The 20,829-nt window shown below is 37.5% G+C and overlaps 1 protein-coding gene across 2 annotated transcripts in view; it reads left to right on the forward strand.

The window, feature by feature from the left end:
• The window catches only part of LOC141452747 (uncharacterized), a 244,474-nt gene that overhangs the window by 133,599 nt on the left and 90,046 nt on the right, over positions 1–20,829 (forward strand). For both annotated transcript variants that reach the window (XM_074125147.1, XM_074125150.1), the window contains one exon: positions 6,767–9,462. In XM_074125147.1, coding sequence (XP_073981248.1) covers positions 6,767–9,462 — 2,696 coding nt within the window. The remainder of the gene's footprint in view (positions 1–6,766; positions 9,463–20,829) is intronic.

A 20,829-nucleotide genomic window follows, 5' to 3' on the forward strand; every position in this document is an offset into this window, starting at 1 on the left:
TTCCATCTATCCGTCCGCACCAAGATTTAGCGAAATTCAACATCTTAAATCTCCATAACTTTTTCATCTCGAATGTCTTTTTTTCACTCAATAGTAGAGCTTGAAAGATTCTTTCATTGGAAAAAGTTTCGTTTTTTTTTGTGGACCGGAATATGGGAGATACTAAATCGTGAGGGAATTTAAAGGGAGTCTCAAGTAAACCATAAGAGGAATTGCGAGAAGCTTACGATCTCTTCATAAGTGGTAAAAGAATCGAAATTAAATCTTAAGTGTGACGTAAGCGGAACAGTAGTTAAGTCTGATTTGATTGAAACCTGATTAAGGCACCACTGGCCAATAGAGCTTAACGTCCTAAAAATCTCTTTAAAATCGAATTATATATTTTTAGTTAGCGAAAAATCACATATACTTCAATTCTAAAATTTCACTTCTAAATTCTTTAACTTTGATTTTAATAAAATCAACATTTTTGAACTACCCACATATCATGAACCTCACCCAACATTAAACAGCTGTTGTTCAAGAAAATTAAGCCAATTGAATGCAACATTTTTATCATCAATTAACTCTAGATTTGAAACAACTTTTCAAGACTATCGAGGCGGTTTAATAATTTATTCCAGAATTTAATTAACCTATAAAAAAAGACGGTAGAGCCCAAATTTTTAGAATAATATAACAATAAGGTGTTCTCTCAGCAGTTAGAGATTCAAGATCTAGTCATCTCTCACTAGAACATCAGCTGTTCATACTTCTTATTAACATATGGTTAACACATGTTACTGTTTTGGTTTTTGTTTAGTTCCATATCATAGGCTGGTTTATATTTTCAGATAATTTTTACACTTGGTGGTGTTGATATGACATGTAAAGTCTGCTGTGATAAGTTGCTAAGATATTGATCATGACAGTAATTTAAAGCGCTGATTTGAGAGATCCATTCTTCAATGGATAGTCTTACCATTCATGCTTTCTCCACCAATAATAATTGAATTAGCGCTTGGCCAAAAAAAAGTGATCTGTAATGGAATTTCTAAAGCATCTGCGTTATTCCTGATATTGCAGCCTAGAATAAACCTACTGGCTGTGAGATTCTAAGACAGAATCAGGATAAACAGATAGGAGGATTGTTACCTAAATCGGTGAGATTACAATTAAAACTCAGGGTCTGTAACGGAAATTCTAGAGGGATTCTGGATTTTATTCCGTTCCGCGTCAAGATAGGGACCTATTTTGGAGACCAAACTGAATTCTGTTTAAAATTATATTTCTTAAAAATAAAAGTAAAGTAATCGCCTATTTTTTCAGGCTGGACTTAACGTCCAACTACCAATTAGGTGTCGTAGACGGATTTCTTAAAAATAATTTACTAACTTATATTTTGTTTTAACATATTTTGTTTCATTATTAATAAAAATATGAATTACAAACTTTATATCTTCTTAAACAGCTTAGTAAAACAAGAATACAAAATAAATATTGTTTTAGTAATCTTCCGGGCCATTTTTTTAATCTGAGTTATAAAAGTTTATAGCATTGTTGCCATTTAGTAAATTAACATTACGTGCTAACATTCCACAGCCTTCATAACAGGCGGCTATTTAATACAAGCCACAGATCAATATAGCTGTGGCATATTTAGTCTACATTAAATTATTATTATTATTATTAATTTCAATTAATTGTATTTTTTAAAATTCAATTACTACTTACTTTTACTCCTCATAAGAAGGAAGTACTGTAATCGTGCAGATTTCCTATTTTGACTTTTCACTGGAAATACCTGTTGCGAGAGACCCAGAGTTTTTTTTTTTTTTCAAATAAATCACAGAAATATTTTGCTTACGTGCCACCAGAGGACACGATAATAAAGTTTTGGGAAAATTCAGTCTACCGGAAGTACCATATGGCTAATAAGTTTTTCATTTTTGTATTATATACGTCCATATTTTTGGTGATTCTTTAGAAAAATCAATATTTGGTTATTTTATTTATGTTACATAAATATGTAGATGCCACGATAGACGAGCGGTTAGAGGCTAGACCCGCAAAGCTAAGATGTATTGCGGTACTAGGCTATATTCCCAGTCTATACCTTTAATGGTTAATATGAGAAATTTATAGTAAAGTATGTTTGCTAGTCGCCACGGTAGCTGAACGGTTAGAGGCTAGACCCTCAAACTAAGATGTGTTGCGGTACTAGGCTATATTCCCAGTCTATACCTTTAATGGTTAATATGAGAAATTTATAGTAAAGTATGTTCGCTAGTCGCCACGATAGCCGAGCGGTTAGAGGCTAGACCCGCAAAGCTAAGATGTATTGCGGTACTAGGCTATATTCCCAGTCTATACCTTTAATGGTTATACGGGAAATTTATAGTAAAGTATGTTTGCCAGTCGCCTCCGTCCACGACACCTAATTTGGTAGTGGATGTAAGCCCCGCCTGAAAAAATAGGCCTTTACTTTACTTTACATAAATATGCATCTTTAACTTTTATTTAAGACTTTTTTTTCACCAGATTTTTGTTTAAAACGGGCATCTTAGAGAGAGCCGAAGTCAGCAAGCTTAGTTTCAGATGAAGCTCTATGAAGTAGGAGCCATATCTAGAAACTGCTGGCAATTCAATCTAAAATGAAGGCCAAAAACCTGTTTCGGAAAAAAGAAAAGAAAATCGTTTTATTTGAATTATTTAGGTAACCCAGAACGTTTTCTGAAAACTATTTTTAGCCCAAACTCAATTGACAAAAACTCATGAGACCCCAATAAACTCAATAAATAAAAAAACCAAAAAATAACAAAGATCTGAAATGCATCCTACAGGAATTAGTCTGCGCACAGGGAGTGCAGACGAAGTAACTTGGCTCCAAGGTTGATAGACTAAAAATAGACCTACTTCTCAAATATATTGGAACTCCGCCTGAAGGTCTATCCTGAATGTCTAGTTTCCGGCCTTACATGGAAAAATTAATGATAATAAAAAAATCATGCTTAATGAAGCGGTTACACAAAAACGTTTCTCCATTCTTGGTTTACCAACAAGAAAATTATGATTACACCCAAAAAGGTAGGACAAGGAATAGCTAAGTGGTTAGAGTGCTGGATTCCCACACGTAAATCCTGGTTCAGGAAACAGCTGCTTCTTCGGGAACTTCTTCTAGGCCAGTGAGTCCTGTACTTATTTTTCGGGGTGCCCTCAATACACAAATGATGATGCCTCTTTATAAATCTTAACGTTAGGTTTAGTTTGAACGCCACTTTGAAGATTTATCGCATTGTCATCAAATTTTCAATTCATCGCTCAGTCAGAAATAGTTTTATTTTATTTATGAACGAGGCGCCACGATAGTCGAGCGGTTATAGGCTAAACCCGCAAAGCTAATATGTATTGCGGTACTAGGCTATATTCCCAGTCTATACCTTTAATGGATAATATGAAAAATTTATAGTAAAGTATGTTTGCTAGTCGCCACGGTAGCCGAGCGGTTATAGGCTAAACCCGCAAAGCTAATATGTATTGCGGTATTAGGCTATATTCCCAGTCTATACCTTTAATGGATAATATGAGAAATTTATAGTAAAGTACGTTTGCTAGTCGCCACGGTAGCCGAGCGGTTATAGGCTAGACCCGCATTGCTAATATGTATTGCGGTACTAGGCTATATTCCTAGTCTATACCTTTAATGGTTAATATGAGAAATTTACAGTAAAGTATGTTTGCTAGTCGTCCGCCCACGACACCTAATTTGGTAGTTGGATGTAAAGTCCGCCTGCAAAAATGGACATTGCTCCATCTTTTTTTTTTTTTTGTGAACAAGTACACCTTTTGATCGCTTACCGGTACTACTAAAATGAACATATCTGAAAGCATTTCTAGTGCTTGTAGATTAAATTGTTTTAAGTTTTCGAGGTATCATAATCAAGTGAATAACTCTCAGAACGCCCGAGTTTCGTTGTATTTATTCCAAAAACAGTTGAAAATTGGAGTTCTTATTCTCATGTAAAATTGATATTGAAGCGATATTAAGAAGTGAGATGGCTTCAGTAAAGTTGCAACTTAAAGTTGAAACTTAAATCTTAGCGAAGAAACAACATTAAAAGTTGGCCTCATTTTGTTCTGTGGTATTCTCAAAAGTGAAGTTTTCACATCACAGATACATAAATAATGTGCTTCAAAAAATTATTCGTGCCCATTTTTTTTTTTTTAAATACGTGTATTTCCGGTGAAGATTCAGAAATGCAACGTTGCATGCTTGGAGATAGTAGTGCAGAGGAGAAAGGAGAGAAAGAGAGGAGTTGAGAAACTAGTCTCAGAAGAGAAATTAAAAGAGTTGTTAATGTTACTGTAAATTAATGACGTAACTGGAAGTAAATTGGTATTTTAATGGCCAAGACTGATGGAACTCTCTGGTGGTGTCCCATGAAGTTACCATTACACTGGTGCGATGTCGCCACTCTTACTGCTCAGCGACTTCCCTCTTAGTTAACAGCTACATCCGGTATCAACGGCGAACAGATGTTTTCTTTTTATTAAAGACAACATTTTAATGTGATCAAGTCTCGTTCGTTGTCACTAACAGCTTCTTCTTCTTCTTCCACCAGTGTCTCTCCACTTTTGTCTTGTTAAAAGAGATTTAAAGTTTACTTATCAAACGCTGGTGATAAGATTTCCTTAACAGTTTCACTCTCGGAAAATATATTTTAATTTTTCTTTTACTTCTAAGAAAACGGATTATTGGTATCGTGTAATATTTTCTTAATTCAATTACTCTCCAGTTTCCGTTTTTCAACTGGAGTCTTAACATACACACACACACACACACACACACACACACACGGAGACAGTCCATTTTCATTCACAGCCTTTCTTTTAACCCAATAGGTCTCAAGCATATTCTTTTCCATGGCGCATGCGTAGTCGTAAAGCTGCAGAAATTCAGCATCCTGGTAAGGCAGGGTAATTGATGCTGAAAAACTATTGTGGCTCCCTCAAAATGTCAGTATTTATTCATCAAATGTAGTTATCCAAAAAAAAGAAGTTGTTTTTAATGAAATATTTATGAACAAAAAAATTACAAAATAAATTCCAAAGCACGATGATAAATTAAAAAAATAAAACTTATCTTATTGATAATTCCACCGCTGATAATAACTTGACACATTACGGTGTATATATTATTTCAAGTACCCCGTTTTGAAGGTTACACACATAACCACATAATCTGTAGTTTAGATCATCGTAAACTACACAATATATTTCCTCATTAATGGCACATTGTGCATATCATGTCACGTAATTTGAATAGTTCATTGTACCATCGATGCAATTATATAGGCAACGGCAATTACTGACTGATAACATGCTGGTATTTTGATAAGATGTTTACATGAGATAGATATTTGGCGGGTCTCCTGCAATGGCGGCAATTAATTAATGGCGGTCATAGCTACTACTAGCTGTGCTGCACTAACAGTTTGGGATGTTCAGTTGGGATGATTCAAGACCAAAGATTTCTGTGTGCTCTTATCTGCCAGACACATACTTTCAGCTGAGAGGAGACGATAGTGCCCCAGGGGGTATTTATGGCCCCACACAGTCTACACATCTGACACACCCACTTCATTCATCCACTCTACTCTGCAGCGTAACGGCGTACTGGCGACAAAGTCCAACCCAACAAAATAATGGTCGCCAACTGGTTATATTTGATCTTGGATATTATCTTAAATCTGAATTCAGATTTTGACATTTCCCTTGAAACACCTGTTTTTAGATCCCTAAATGCGGAAAAAGGTTTCTCTCTCTCTTGCTCTAAAACATTCTGCCCATTACACTAAAAAAAACAATTGGTCACAACTTTATTTGGTAATCCATCATAATTACTGTTCTTTGGTCTATAAATGATTTAACTGCGGAGCCTAATTTAAAATTGCATAGGCCTCTGAATTCCTGAGTTTGTTTTATTTTTGAGAAGGGATGAACATATTATTTCTCACTTCATACTTCTTGGTTGGCTGAATGTGAATTACAAGAAAAAGAACTAGGCGCCACGATAGCCGAGCGTTTAGAGGCTAGACCCGCAAAGCTAAGATGTATTGCGGTACTAGGCTATATTCCCAGTCAATACCTTTAATGGTTAATATGAGAAATTTACAAGTAAAGTATGTTTGCTAATCGCCACGGTAGCCGAGCGGTTAGATGCTATACCCGCAAAGCTAAGATGTATTGCTGGTCTAGGCTATATTCCCAGTCTATACCTTTAATGGTTAATATGAGAAATTTATAGTAAAGTATGTTTGCTAGGCGCCTCCATCCGTGACACCTAATTTGGTAGTTGGATGTAAAGTCAGCCTGGGAAAATAGGCAATTACTTTACTTTTACTTTACTTTAGGGAGTATTTCCTTGGCAAGTTCTTGTACATGCTCTTCAGGAATGATCACACGCAATATTTACTTGATATGTACTGCAGTAACACCCAGGTTGATCTTAGAAACCCCAGGGTAGTCATCACACAATTCTACATTCTTCATTCAGAACAGTCGCTTATAAATATTCATTCCTGGTTCAGTCCTCTTTGTTCTGGAACTCCTCAACTCCATCTTTAATCAAGAAAACTGCAATAGCAGCATTTCATACTGAATTATATAATTAGTTAATGCAACTATTCAAAGATGGCGCCAATTAAAATAATTAATTTTTATTGTTACATAATTAGTAAATATTTTAATTTGTACTTTTGTTCGTCATACGTTTTTGTTGTTCCAGGTGTATGCACGGCGACGATAGCTGAATGGGGCGGCAGTGAACGAGACCTAGCCGTGCCGAAGAAGAGACGCCGAAGACAGTTCAACAACGATCCTGGGGTCCAAGACGATGAAGATGAGGCAGACGATTTCCTATTACCACCGGTCACATCCCGTTCTAGTTCGCTGTTACAATTCGAAACTTTGGAGAAACAATGCAACACCGTATTTAGAGCTTCCGCTTCATCCGAACAATTTGTACATTCACCTTCTTTGGCGTCCAGTTTCAGTTTTGATTCATTGGAAACATCAAGATGGCGATTCTCCGGCTCACCGGACAGTCTAAATGAAGAAGTAGCCTCCAGTATTTCCTCATCTTGTTCTAGTAGTTCAGAACTGACCAGCTCTGAAGAGGAAGCTGTGGAAGAGGATGATCTTGAAGAACATTTCACAAGATCTTATTCATCGCGCAGTTTTGGCAATGATAGTTATCGTTCATCGCTCAGATCTCACAGAAGTTTCGATAGTTTGATTATGTGTCAAGAGAAACAGGATAGCCTATTGTTGAGCGCTGAACTTTCACAGAGTCTGGACAATACGGCCATATTTGTGGAGGAAGACAATGAACCAATCGCTCCGCCTAGAGGGCTCTATAAGACGGTGGAATGTCTAACCGAGAGTGGCTATACTGATGAAAAAGAACCCAAAAGTGAATTGGTTCAAGCGGAGAAATGTGCTGAAGAAAGTAAAAACAACGCAACAGAAACCTCAAAGGGTCAAAGATCGGCTGAAAATTTGAGCGAAGATTCTGGTTTTGGTGAGCACATACCTAGAGGTGGTAGTCTACGGCGTGTCAGTAGTACTGGTGTGTTCACGATCGCCGAGAATGAGGATGACAGTTCACAGAGTAGCTATGGATCGGACAATGGTATGAACACTGGTAACGTAGTAAAAATACATGTAGGAGGAAACAGCGGCTGTGAGGGAGAAATAGAAGGTGGTGATCTGGTGGTGAACACTGTAGACGGCGAACGAGTGGACGAAGTGCGACGAGGAGGTTGGAGTGACGCCGTTCCTAACTATAGCAACGGTTGGCAGAGTGCCCCGGATCTACTGAAACTGCAGCCAGAACATAGCCAGTCTGAGTGTAACCCGTGCCAGTTAAACAACCCAATAGTACCGCATAAAACCCACCACCACCACCGTCGTCTACTAGAGGATAACCCACTTATTGGTGAAAATCAGCCGATCACTTCAACTACATCATTATTGGCCTTCACCATAGACGACGACGATGATGAACTACTAATCGTGCCAGAGAAGAAAACATTTCTTAACAGTACGAAGAAAATGGCGTCCAGACATCCGGTCGTGAGTACACCAAATTTATACATGGAAGATTTCCAGCTTGGTGAAAATGAGTATGAATTGAAATTTCCCGAAACTACTACTTCTTCGCGCAAAATTTCTCGAGCGCATTCTTTTAAAGAAACTGGTCGACGTGAAAGTAATCTGAGGAAGTGTAAATCAAGAGGTAGTAATATTCAGATAACGACCAGTTTTATTAATTTAACTAAACAGTATAACGCTAACAATGTGCAGATAACGACTAGCTTTGTAAATCTAACGGCACCCGCTCAGCCGACAGAATTAGACTTTGAAAGGTTTATTGGCAGCGGGCTTCTTGAGAGCGGTGGTGGGGGTGGTGAAAGTAAGGTGCATTTTTGTCCTGTTGTGTCCGAAGTAACGTGGAAGGATCGTGTGGATTATGGAGAGGAAGTTGAGGAAGAAATTAGCGGCGAAGTGAGTTTAGACGCTAAGAAGGAGTATTATAGCGGCGTAGTGTTGGGAGATGCGAGAGTAGGAGTTACTGCATGTGTAGAGGAAGTGAGGAAGGGCAGAGGAGGGGATAGAGCGACTCTGCCTCCTCCTCCAGCACCGCCAGTCACGCATAAACCTCCGATCGCTGGCCATCGAGATTCGACTAACACAGCCACAAACATGGAACGTTCGCCGCAAAGTAAACCAAAATCCGGTATTGGAGGCTTTTTCCAAAGATTCTCCCTGAGACGTCTATCCAGTCGTGACAAGAAGAGAAAGAATCTAAAGAAAGAAGCAGCTATAGCTGCTGCAAAACAACCAGAGCCGATTGTTGTCAACAATATAGAAGAACTACAGATGATCATACCGTTACATCCGCCGGCCGATGAAGAAGAATTGGAAACAGTCAAAGTGCCTTCAAGAACCGTCAAACAATCAACTTTACCGCCACCGCCTCTTCCACCTCCGCCGTCACCGCCAAAACGAAGTACGCTCATAGTGGGGATTACAGGTAGCGCAGAGCGCAGACTCAACGGAGGCGGCAGCTGTGAACAGTTCCCGGTGGCGGCCAGTCTGACAACGGTGGAGACCGAGATCGGGGGCGGCACCACCTCCACCACCACCTCCAGTGTTGTTATGTCGGCTGGAGGCAGCCTAAGCGCTCCTGCTGCAACAACAACTGTTGTCGGTGCTTCCAAAGCTGTTGGTCTACTTGAAACAGATCTAGATAGTACAGACGCGACCGGTGCTTGTAATAGTAAAAAAGCTAGATCATTGTTAAATCTTGGGGACGGGCGTACACAGTTGGTACCATGTATACAACCAGATCAACCTGTGGATCATCGTGCCAAATCCATGGAATTCCTATTGGACAAGGAGAACAAATTTGCTGCCAAGGTGAGTGTTTTATTTTCTTTCTTTTTTTGTAAACTTTGTGTTTTTATTGAGCGTTTTCTAAAATTTTTATGGAACACTCTCACGATTTCCTGTTTATTGCAGTTCACCGAACTGACTTTTAGAAAACCTTTAAATTTGTTTTAAATATTAGATTCATTTAATCATATAGATCTATGAAACTTTTGTGGGAAGATGGATTCCCCTCCCCCCCCCCAAAAAAGTGTCAAAAGTGCCAAAGCTTCAACTTCTATAGGAAGTTTTCTCCTCTATACTGGAGGCCCCCCCCCCAAATACGTGAAAAATATAGCTAGAGCTTTATCGAGAAAATCCCTTAAGACCAAAAAAAAAAAAGACTACCAAATTGACACTTCCGCTCTCTTCAATTTTGACAAAGAAAAGCTTATTTTCCGAGTTCTCTGATGGCGCTTAAACTAATATCAAGTTTGAAATATTTTACGAACACTTTTGATAAATATCTCTTTAATTTATTTAAGGATAATGAACAGCCTCAAAACATGAATAGATTTAAGGAACTCGATTGAATACGTAAAATTCCAAATTAACCAAAAAAAAAGGCACTTGAGCGGAAGTGCCACTTTACGTAATAAATTTTAGCTATTTACGAGATTTTTTCCGCATTTTTAATTTTCATCAAAAATTTCTCACAAAAATTGCAGTAAAAGAAAGTCAAGAGCGTTTCTCAATTTTTATCATTTTTGCCATAGAAATAATTTTTTTTATGGTAACATTGATTTTTATGGGGTTCTCATGGTAGTCATGGTACCGCCTTTTACTTCGAAAGTTTCGAGGTATTTCTATTTAAGCTTTCTAGTACAAAAAGCAAACAGCTCAGTAAACATTCCGAGTTTAAATTCCCCCCCTTTAAATCTACAAGTGTAACTAACAAATGACATAGAGGTGCACGATTTAGAGGCAGAGAGGCAGGAAGGATACTTTTTATTTCACAGGATTTTCTTAAAAAATTGTTTTAGATTATTTTTAGAGAAGTTAATATACTGATCGACTACTTTAGCTTAAACATTGTGCTTTATGAACGTTTCTTGGACAGGAAGTACCGGGCACTTCCTTCTTAAGTGCCATTTCCGGGCTATGTTTTGCCTTTATGGTAAAAAGGATTCAATATATTGCTAAAACATCAATTTAAAAAAAAAATAATAATAATTTCTATTTTTTCAGATTTTACCATAAATTTCTCCTATTAACCATTAAAGGTATAGACTGGTACTGCAATACATCTTAGCTCTGCGGGCCTAGCCTCTAACCGCTCGGCTATCGTGGCGCCTAGCAAACATACTTTACTATAAATTTCTCAAATTAACCATTAAAGGTTTAAACTGGGGAATATAACCTACTACCGTAATACATCTTAGCTCTGCGGGTCTAGCCTCTAACCGCTCGGCTATCGTGGCGACTAGCAAACACATACTTTACTATAAATTTCTCATATTAACCATTAAAGGTTTAAACTGGGGAATATAGCCTAGTACCGCAATACATCTTAGCTTTGCGGGTCTAGCCTCTAACCGCTCGGCTATCGTGGCGCCTAGCAAACATACTTTACTATCAAATTTCTCATATTAACCATTAAAGGTACAGACCGGGGAATATAGCCTAGTACCGCAATACATATTAGCTTTGCGGGTCTAGCCTCTAACCGCTATCGTGGCGCCTAGCAAACATACTTTACTATAAGTTTCTAATGTTAACCATTAAAGGTATAGACCGGGAATATAGCCTATTACCGCAATACATCTTAGCTTTGCGGGTCTAGCCTCTAACCGCTCGGCTACCGGGGCGCCTTCTACTAGAAAGTCGTGTTTGTGTTAATACGAGTTTGTTTTCAATTTCAATAACATAATTTTGTAATTTTATAAATATTCGATCACCGGAAGCATACTTTTTAAGGAGCCTTGGGCACCAAAAAAAAAAAAGAAAAGATTTTCACAATTGTTATCAGTGTGTGTGTGTGTGTGTTAGTTACCACCGTGGTTAAAAAAAAAACAAAGAAAGTTAATTTTATTATTTTCCTTAGGGGATATTACATCAGAAGACATGACTAGAAGTTTTCGTTAAAATCGGGTAAACCGGAAGTACCACTTTCCTCAATGAATTTTCTCGAAACGGACCTTGGGAGATTTTCCTTGTTGAAAATAAGAGATATTGAGTATTGAATTAAAAGAAAATTGAAATCTAAAATTTTTATTTACGAGAGATTTTCCCGAAAAATCCAATAAATGGTACCTCTAGGAGAGGGGATGAATACATTCTCTCTAACGTGCTAGTTTTGGGTTATTTACGTTTCTATCGATGGTGAACACTGAAACAGGGTTAAATATCTTAATAATATATCGATTTTGAAAAAAAAAATCCACCGGAAGTTACTCTTTCCTCTGATATTTTTTTTTATCTAAAATGGCTCCTAGGATTTGTTGTAACACACACACACAAAAATATAACAGAGTTTTAACGTATTTCTAGAAATTTTTTTATTTTTATGGCAGGCTTTCCTGAAAAGTTACCTGTTAAGTGATTTTGAAACGGTTTACAGTTTTAGAAACTATTAATGATGTTAAATGAGAATATCTCACTTGTCACAGTTTGAGAAAATTTGAGTTCGAAACATGAGAACAGTAGTAAGAGATAGTCATGCGAGTTTGCACTCCACTGATGGTAAATGCACTCCTAAAAATGTCCAATCGAAACAAATAAATAAATGAAAAACATAAATAAAATGCAGCACGGTAACGCCCACCAAAATGTGGCAATGTTTATGTGTCAGAGAGTGGCTTAACTCGAGTGCAGACCCGCGATACACACAGCTGGGCGGCTGCAATCAATACGCGGGGCGTAAACTCATGTTCCAGTTTAACGGTCTGCGTAGTCTCTTGCGATTATTTTTCCTCTTCGCCTTCTGAAATTTTGATTTTCTTTCCTTTTTTTTTCACAGGAAGTGCTGATATCAATATCCGAGGTTTTCGTAGCTAATAACGTAAAGTAATGCCTATTTTTTCAGGCGGGCTTTACGTCTAACTAGCAAATTAGGTGTCGTGGACGGAGGTGACTTGCAAACATACTTTGCTATAAATTTCTCATATTAACCATTAAAGGTATATACTGGGAATACAGCCTAGTACCGCAATTCATCTTAGCATTGCGGGTCTGGCCTATAACCGCTCGGCTAACGTGGCGTCTTTCACAGTTATTGTTCGATTGGAAGGAAAGTTTTGTAGTACGGTCCTGGAAAGCTATTTTATAGCCAATGTTCCCAATTTTTTAGAATTCTTTAATGTTTTTTCTTAACTTCCATTTCTTAACCCCGTTTCTTTATGAACCATTGCGACATGTTGATGAAGCAATTGCTGCAGTCGATAGTTTTTTTTTTTTTTTGTTTGCGGAGGTTTTTGTGCTTATTATTGTCAAAAAATCGACGACCAAAAAATGTACCGGAAATTATCCAGTACTTGGAAACAGTGGGTGTTTGAATTGTAAGACAACGCTCGACTATACGTTTCACGAATCGCCGTAGATTGGATTCATTTGACACATTGGATTCCCTGACAAAACAAAACCATTGGCAAATCTAGAGCTCTTCACCGCACACTCACTTGTATACAATTTTAGTATAGAAGCTTACTTCACAATCGTCTCCACTTTGTAAACAAGCACTTAAAGAAATGCACACCATTTCATTTACGTGCAGCGCCTTAGAATTCCAAAACTTCCAATTAAATGTTCACCCCCCACTTGAAGTCCACTAAACTAATTTAAAAATGTTAACTCTAAAATAAAATTAAATAAAATCTATTCTTCTTGTAGGCTGCAAGAAAAGAGTCAGAAACATTTCACTGCAGATTGTTTTTAATTGCAATTTATGTTGGAATAGAACAAAACTCTAACGGAAGAAAAACAGCTACAAATAACAATACTGCCAACCTAAGAAAAAAAGAATACAATACTTGTTGAATCAGCTTTCAATTGTTTCGTATTAGATGTGAAATTTAAATAATTCCGTGTTTGGGCGTCCTCTCCCCCCCCCCCGCTGCGCCACCAGCTTTAAATTAATTTGACAGCAGATAAGCATCATGAGGAGATAATGTTCACGTGACATCAACTGAATAATTGTAGGATGAATATTTAAATGTAATTCCCCCCTCTCTCGACGTCTCCTGAAGTATTATTGTACTAGCCATTTCAATATATTACATTTAAAATTTATTGATTATAATAGCTAAAAAAGTCAACCAACTTCATTGCCACTGCCTTCTACATTGCGATTTAGTAATTTTTTTTTTTAACTTTCTCATATTATATTAGATTTTAGAGGAAGTATTACGATTGTGTCCAATTTTCCAATTTAATTGTTTTCAGATTCCTGAAGTCCAAAAAAATGTCTGTCGGTCTGTGGAGAAGGCGATAGTTTTTGGATGTGACTGTTGGCCAAAGCTTGCGAACCCGGAAGTGCTACTTCACTAAAATACTTTTCCAGTTTTTTGGGATTTTCTCAGAAAGTGCTCTTAAGAGTTTCATTCAACTTGGATTATTTATTATAAATATTAGGCGCCACGATGGCCGAGCAGTTAGAGGCTAGACCAGCAAAGCTAAGATGTATTGCGGTACTAGGCTATATTCCCAGTCTCTATACCTTTAATGGTTAATATGAGAAATTTATAGTAAAAGTATGTTTGATAGTCGCCACGATAGCCGAGCGGTTAGAGGCTAGACCCGCAATTCTAAGATGTATTGTGGTACTAGGCTATATTCCCAGTCTATACCTTTAATGGTTAATATGAGAAATTTATAGTAAAGTATGTTTGATAGTCGCCATGATAGCCGAGCGGTTAGAGGCTAGACCCGCAATTCTAAGATGTATTGTGGTACTAGGCTATATTCCCAGTCTATACCTTTAATGGTTAATATGAGAAATTTATAGTAAAAGTATGTTTGCTAGTCGCCTCCGTCCACGACACCTAATTTTGTAGTTGGAGGTAAAGTCAGCTTGAAAAAAATGGGCTTTACTTTACTTTACTTATTGTAAATACGTACACAGAACGATTTTTTTAAAATCTAAAACCCACTTTTTCTGACTTGGGGACCTTAAAACGGATACTTCCTGTGGACATTCAATTGACCTCTCCCTATCTTAATGACTCTTTCTATGTTCTAGGTAAGTGTGTCCGTCTGTCTCAAATCACTAAAGGTAAAAGAACATTTTATCGTAAGTAATCAATAAAATATTTTTTTTAATCTGATTGTGATTACTTTAGGATAACTATAGTGGCTCGTTCGTTCTTCGGCTGTGTGGTCCATCCTTCGCCCCCTTCCTAATGATCTGCCGCGCCTGATCCCTTTGCTCTTCTAGGCTGGTGCTCCAGAGTCCGTAGCATCACTAGGAAACTGGTCGAGCAGTTTTGAATCTGCGTTGTTCCTAGTTTTTTCTAAACATCCCTTTTTCGAACTCTGAGGACTTTAAAAAGAATACTTGCGGTGAAAACTGATTTCCTTAAATTTGACCTTTTATGCGTTACGATTCATTAGCATTAAGAGAAAGTAAAGATACCGAAGAAATAGTCAGTAAAGCCCGCACTTGTTGTTCATGGGTTCTGCCCAAAATTCAAAAAATCGGAAGTTAAAGAGAATACGTAATCACTAAACTAAGAGCTTAGAGGAAATGAACAGGGAGAATCGCAACGCTATCTACATATCGATTCCCACATGTAGAGAAGCTCTGTTTAGAGAATTTAATGAGCTCCTAAGGTAATTTACTATTTATGATAGTTGTAGTTGATAGTGGTGCAGTCTGTCGAGATTGAAGATAAATAAACAATTAGGCAAGTTTACCTGGCAGCAGGTAGTTGTGCGTCTGAGAGAACTTGATTGGTAGAGAGAGAGAGATGGCAGTATATCGCTTGTAGTTGACAGTTCGCAGCCACTTTATCTCTGCTGTTTGTGAGGGGACCAATTCTGCTTTTGGTCCAGACAGCATCCACGCCAAACATCTCCTTCGGTAAACTCTACCCGCAGAACTCTATCAAACTTACTTCACTTTATAGTTCTTAATTTTCTTACTGAATTCTTTTCACATTCAGCGCTCAATTTACTCTGTGAAAGGTAATAAAATTCATCCCAGTTACAGGGAAAATTGCAAAAAGTTTGAAATCTACTCTTCTATTCGGATGTAGTGTCTTTACTTCCGGTACTTTGGTTTCGGCCAATATTCTTCTACCAGAAGTGCAACTTTACTGCATTTCCTTTTTTTTACTATCTGAGTCAGATTGCTGAGTCAACAAGTGGTTAAACGAAAGTGAAATCTAAATCTCATACCAAACTGATTAGTTTACCTCGTGACAACAGATGTAAGCCCGAAAGCTGTCAGGGATACCAATAAACATACGATCAAAGAAATGATCCAGTACTGCGGACCTAAAATTTTCATCCATTTTTGGTAAAAAAATCTTTATAAAGAATAACTTAATAAAGAATTAATCATCGCAAATTTTATCATAGTCCTTTTGACCTATCCACAACTATATTAACGAAAGTCAACGTTTGAGTCATACCTAACTAGGCCTGCGTGGACGTCCATTGTTTTAATAGTTCCGGAAGTGCCATCTATAATTAGTTTTGAATAGTTTCAGCATGATATAATAATTGTAATCATTGTGAATGATTAATTGTAGCTTACTCAATATTAATTGAAAATTAGTTGTTTTCTTCACAATAAGGCCAAGATATTTAATTAAATGTTATTGAATTTAAATAATTAAACAATAAATTTAATATTAACTGTTCTCTCTGCGAAAATTATAGAAGACAAACTCAAGAGAGTTTTTTTTAAATTAATAATAATAATTTTAATTAATCTAATTAATTATATTAATTAATTTTAGTTTATTAACCATAAATAATAGTAGTATGAGGTGCCACGATAGCCGAGCGGTTAGATGCTAGACCCGCAAAGCTAAGATGTATTGCGGCACTAGGCTATATTCCCAGTCTATACCTTTAATGGTTAATACGAGAAATTTAAAGTAAAGTATGTTTGCTAGTCGCCACGATAGCCGAGCGGTTAGAGGCTAGACCCGCAAAGCTAAGATGTATTGCGGCACTAGGCTATATTCCCAGTCTATACCTTTAATGGTTAATACGAGAAATTTAAAGTAAAGTATGTTTGCTAGTCGCCACGATAGCCGAGCGGTTAGATGCTAGACCCGCAAAGCTAAGATGTATTGCGGCACTAGGCTATATTCCCAGTCTATACCTTTAATGGTTAATACGAGAAATTTAAAGTAAAGTATGTTTGCTAGTCGCCACGATAGCCGAGCGGTTAGAGGCTAGACCCGCAAAGCTAAGATGTATTGCGGCACTAGGCTATATTCCCAGTCTATACCTTTAATGGTTAATACGAGAAATTTAAAGTAAAGTATGTTTGCTAGTCGCCACGATAGCCGAGCGGTTAGAGGCTAGACCCGCAAAGCTAAGATGTATTGCGGCACTAGGCTATATTCCCAGTCTATACCATTAATGGTTAATACGAGAAATTTAAAGTAAAGTATGTTTGCTAGTCGCCACGATAGCCGAGCGCTTAGAGGCTAGACCCGCAAAGCTAAGATGTATTGCGGCACTAGGCTATATTCCCAGTCTATACCTTTAATGGTTAATACGAGAAATTTAAAGTAAAGTATGTTTGCTAGTCGCCACGATAGCCGAGCGGTTAGATGCTAGACCCGCAAAGCTAAGATGTATTGCGGCACTAGGCTATATTCCCAGTCTATACCTTTAATGGTTAATACGAGAAATTTAAAGTAAAGTATGTTTGCTAGGCGCCACGGTAGCCGAGTGGTTGTAGGCTAGACCCGCAATGCTAAGATATATTGCGGTACTAGGCTATATTCCCCAGTCTATACCTTTAATGGTTAATATGAGAAATTTATAGTGAAGTATGTTTGCTAGTCGCCACGATAGCCGAGCGGTTGTAGGCTAGACCCGCAAAGCTAAGATGTATTGCGGTACTGGCTATATTCCCCGGTCTATACCTTTAATGGTTAATATGAGAAATTTATAGTAAAGTATGTTTGCTAGTCGCCACGGTAGCCGAGCGGTTGTAGGCTAGACCCGCAAAGCTAAGATGTATTGCGGTACTAGGCTATATTCCCAGTCTATACCTCTAATGGTTAATATGAGAAATTTACTGTGTGCCTGAAAAAATAGCCATTACTATAATAGCAGTATATGAGTTCACCAAAGTTCTCTGCAGTTGCTGTACAATTGTTCGTGTTGTTTGGCAATTGAATACCTCAAGAATAAACGATTATTGTGATTGTTATTTTTAAATGATTGTTAGCTTTAAAATTAATGAAAATATTCCCATTTTAATCAGCTCAGTTAACCACCATATTAAGTAATAATAAGAAAAGAGATTAAAAGACTTCCAGTACTGCCCACTACGTCATTAATGACAGCTTAGCTGAACATTAAATAATTCTCTTATTGCTATGCTGTCCTTAGTATTTAATTTGCTAATGGATGCTTCAGCCCAGTTTTATTGGATTCTCTCCCCGCGGGCGGCTCTAACTGCGGGTAATTCTCGAAGCTCTCATCTCCCACTCTCTTTCTCAAAAATAGGTCCTCGGATTTCCTGTAGTTTTTCGCAGTTCACTTTACCAAATATTGGCGGAAGTATCTTCTACCATTTATTATGAGTAGTGAAGGTAAAAAAAAAGGTAGCTGAACTAAGGCAAACATACAAAAGTGAGAATATTTCTATTTTTACCGAGTATAAATCCAGCAATTTCCTTCTTTCCCCCTCATCTCACCACTTCCGGCTAATGAGAGGTAAAAGTAGTCGTGTTTGAAGCTTTGTACAGTGCAACTTGTGCCAACCACTGGAGTTCAGTGTTTAAAGAGCACAGCAGCCGTGCCCCACCACCACCGCTTTTAAATTCATTCTACTGACCTGAATTGGCCAGGATTCCTGTTGCCGTGTATGGACCCGAGTAAAGCCGGCCGGGTATTTAAGAGTACAAGGACTACTTTGTAGTAAAAGCCTTTTTATGGTTTACTTTGTGCTGATTATACAATCGAGTGCACGTCTATGGAATGGATTTTACCACAGCTTGTGTGATCACACCATTTATGTGGTGTTATAAATAAATAGTGCACTTATTTTTCCACTTCCTCTTATACCGGAAAAAGAAAATGAAGAGTTGAATGGACATTCATCGGAAAATACAATCCTTTAAGTTCTCATTCCCTAAGGAAAAAACTGTATGAAAACTCCTCTTAGCAACGTGGTAAGGAGTTTAGGTTACCATGATCTGTTTTGATTACTGTTATCAGGTGACTGTAACAGCGAACACAAGATTCAGATTAGTACTATATTCCTGTATAAAATAAAAATTGAAGTATATCTTATCAATTGTAATTTTTACACGCCTAAAGCTCGAGTTAATTCAATGTTCTAATTTCAATAACTCAACTGATATTTATCGGATATACCCTTCTTAGAATTAGTCTTCTAAATTATTGAAACGATTGCAGAATAAAGCAATTTAATATTGCACACTTCAGAGAGAACGTATCTCCCACCGAGATCAAGTAAATTTGAGCCAATATGGTTCAACTTCTCAGACTCTCCAAGAAAAATTGAACATTGACTGCGACAGAAGTCCCCGACCACCAAATTGGGTAATATTATTTTTCTGTTAACAATGTTGGGAAAATATAATTCTTCAAAATTATAGCCAATTCCCATTGATTGCTGGTTACAGCTGGTTACAATTATTATTTATCTCATCTGCAATAATTATTATATATTACTGGAAATTGTACAATTCTTCCACACAATGGGAACATTATAGTACTATTAGGTATTTAATTGCTAACCAACAACTTCCTGAACTTCTTCTGGTTGTTTGTCTGGATGTTGGTCTTCAATAACGAACTTTCTCTTCCTATTCAGACAGGAAATACTGTGATTATGTCGGAGATGCAAATTTAAGGTTTCATCGGTCTTACTTTTCACCGTGTTTTACAAATAATTTATTTTATTCAATTTCTCATATCAAGGAAATATATGGTCGTTTCGGAATTCCAAAATAGAGCTTTTTTGTCGTAAGTGCAATGTCTGAACCGTCGGATATCTTCTGTAGAGTGTGAAAGCAAAGTAGAGTAAAGTAATGGCTATTATTTCAGATAGTCTTTACTTCCAACTACCAAATTAGGTTTCGTGAACATACTTTACTATAAATTTCTCATATTAACCATTAAAGGTATAGACTGGGAATATAGCCTAGTACCGCAATACGAGGGTCGTTTGAAAAGTCCGTGCAAAGTCAGAGAGATAGCACCACTGGCGCGTATCGAGGTTATGTTTAGTTAGTAGCATCTCTTGGAAGAACACACGCCAAGTTTCAGCCAGATCGGTCTATTTCTTTGTATTTGGCATTCGTTTGAATCGAGGAAGTCGAGTGATTTTCAAAAAATGTACGAAAAAGAATTTCGTGTGTTGATTAAACACTACTTTATGAAAGGCAAAACGCCTCTGGAGACTAAAAGGGAAGCTTGATAAACATTATGGTGACTCTGCACCTTCGATTAGAACAGTTTATAAGTGGTTTCAAAATTTTCGGAGTGGCCAAATGGGCACAAGTGACGCTGAACGTTCTGGACGCCCTGTTGAGGTTACTACTCCTGAAATCATTGATAAAATCCATGATATGGTGATGGATGAACATACTTTACTGTACATTTCTCATATTAGCCATCAAAGGTATGGACAGGGAATATAGCCTAGTACCGCAATACATCTTAGCTTTACCGGTCTAACCTCTAACCGCTCGGCTATCGTAGCACCTTCTGTGGAATGTTTGATCAGCATAAAGCCAAAAGAAGGTACTACTTGTTTCCATTATCAGACCCGACAACAAGCTGTTTTAGATAAAATCAGCCAAAAGGAAATGCCATTTTCTGGTTGCTTTTAGTTTTTCTCGATTAGAAACATTTTCTTCTGGAAAATTCATAAACAACACTTCCAGAAGAAGGCCTAAGCTAAATAATACGTAAATGTCAATTCCAAATTTTGGAAGAAAACCGGAAGTGCCACTTGTGCCACTGTTGGTAGAATACTCCTTCCCCTCCCGGCTACCCACACTATCCAAGTCGAGCCACATGTCATAACAAATTTGGACACGTTTCTGGTATTTTTCTCAGGTGTATCGCACTGCTTGCCCCATCTGGAGACCCGTTACACACACGCATCCTATAGCCATCCTCGGCTAATGGTCCTGACCGCCTAATGTTTCCTTCCTCATGTGTGCAAATGTTTGTATATATATACTACACTAGTAA

This window comes from Rhodnius prolixus, unplaced genomic scaffold, assembly GCF_049639745.1.
Source record: "Rhodnius prolixus isolate KJV_2025 unplaced genomic scaffold, Rpr scaffold_1, whole genome shotgun sequence".
NCBI lineage: Eukaryota > Metazoa > Arthropoda > Insecta > Hemiptera > Reduviidae > Rhodnius > Rhodnius prolixus.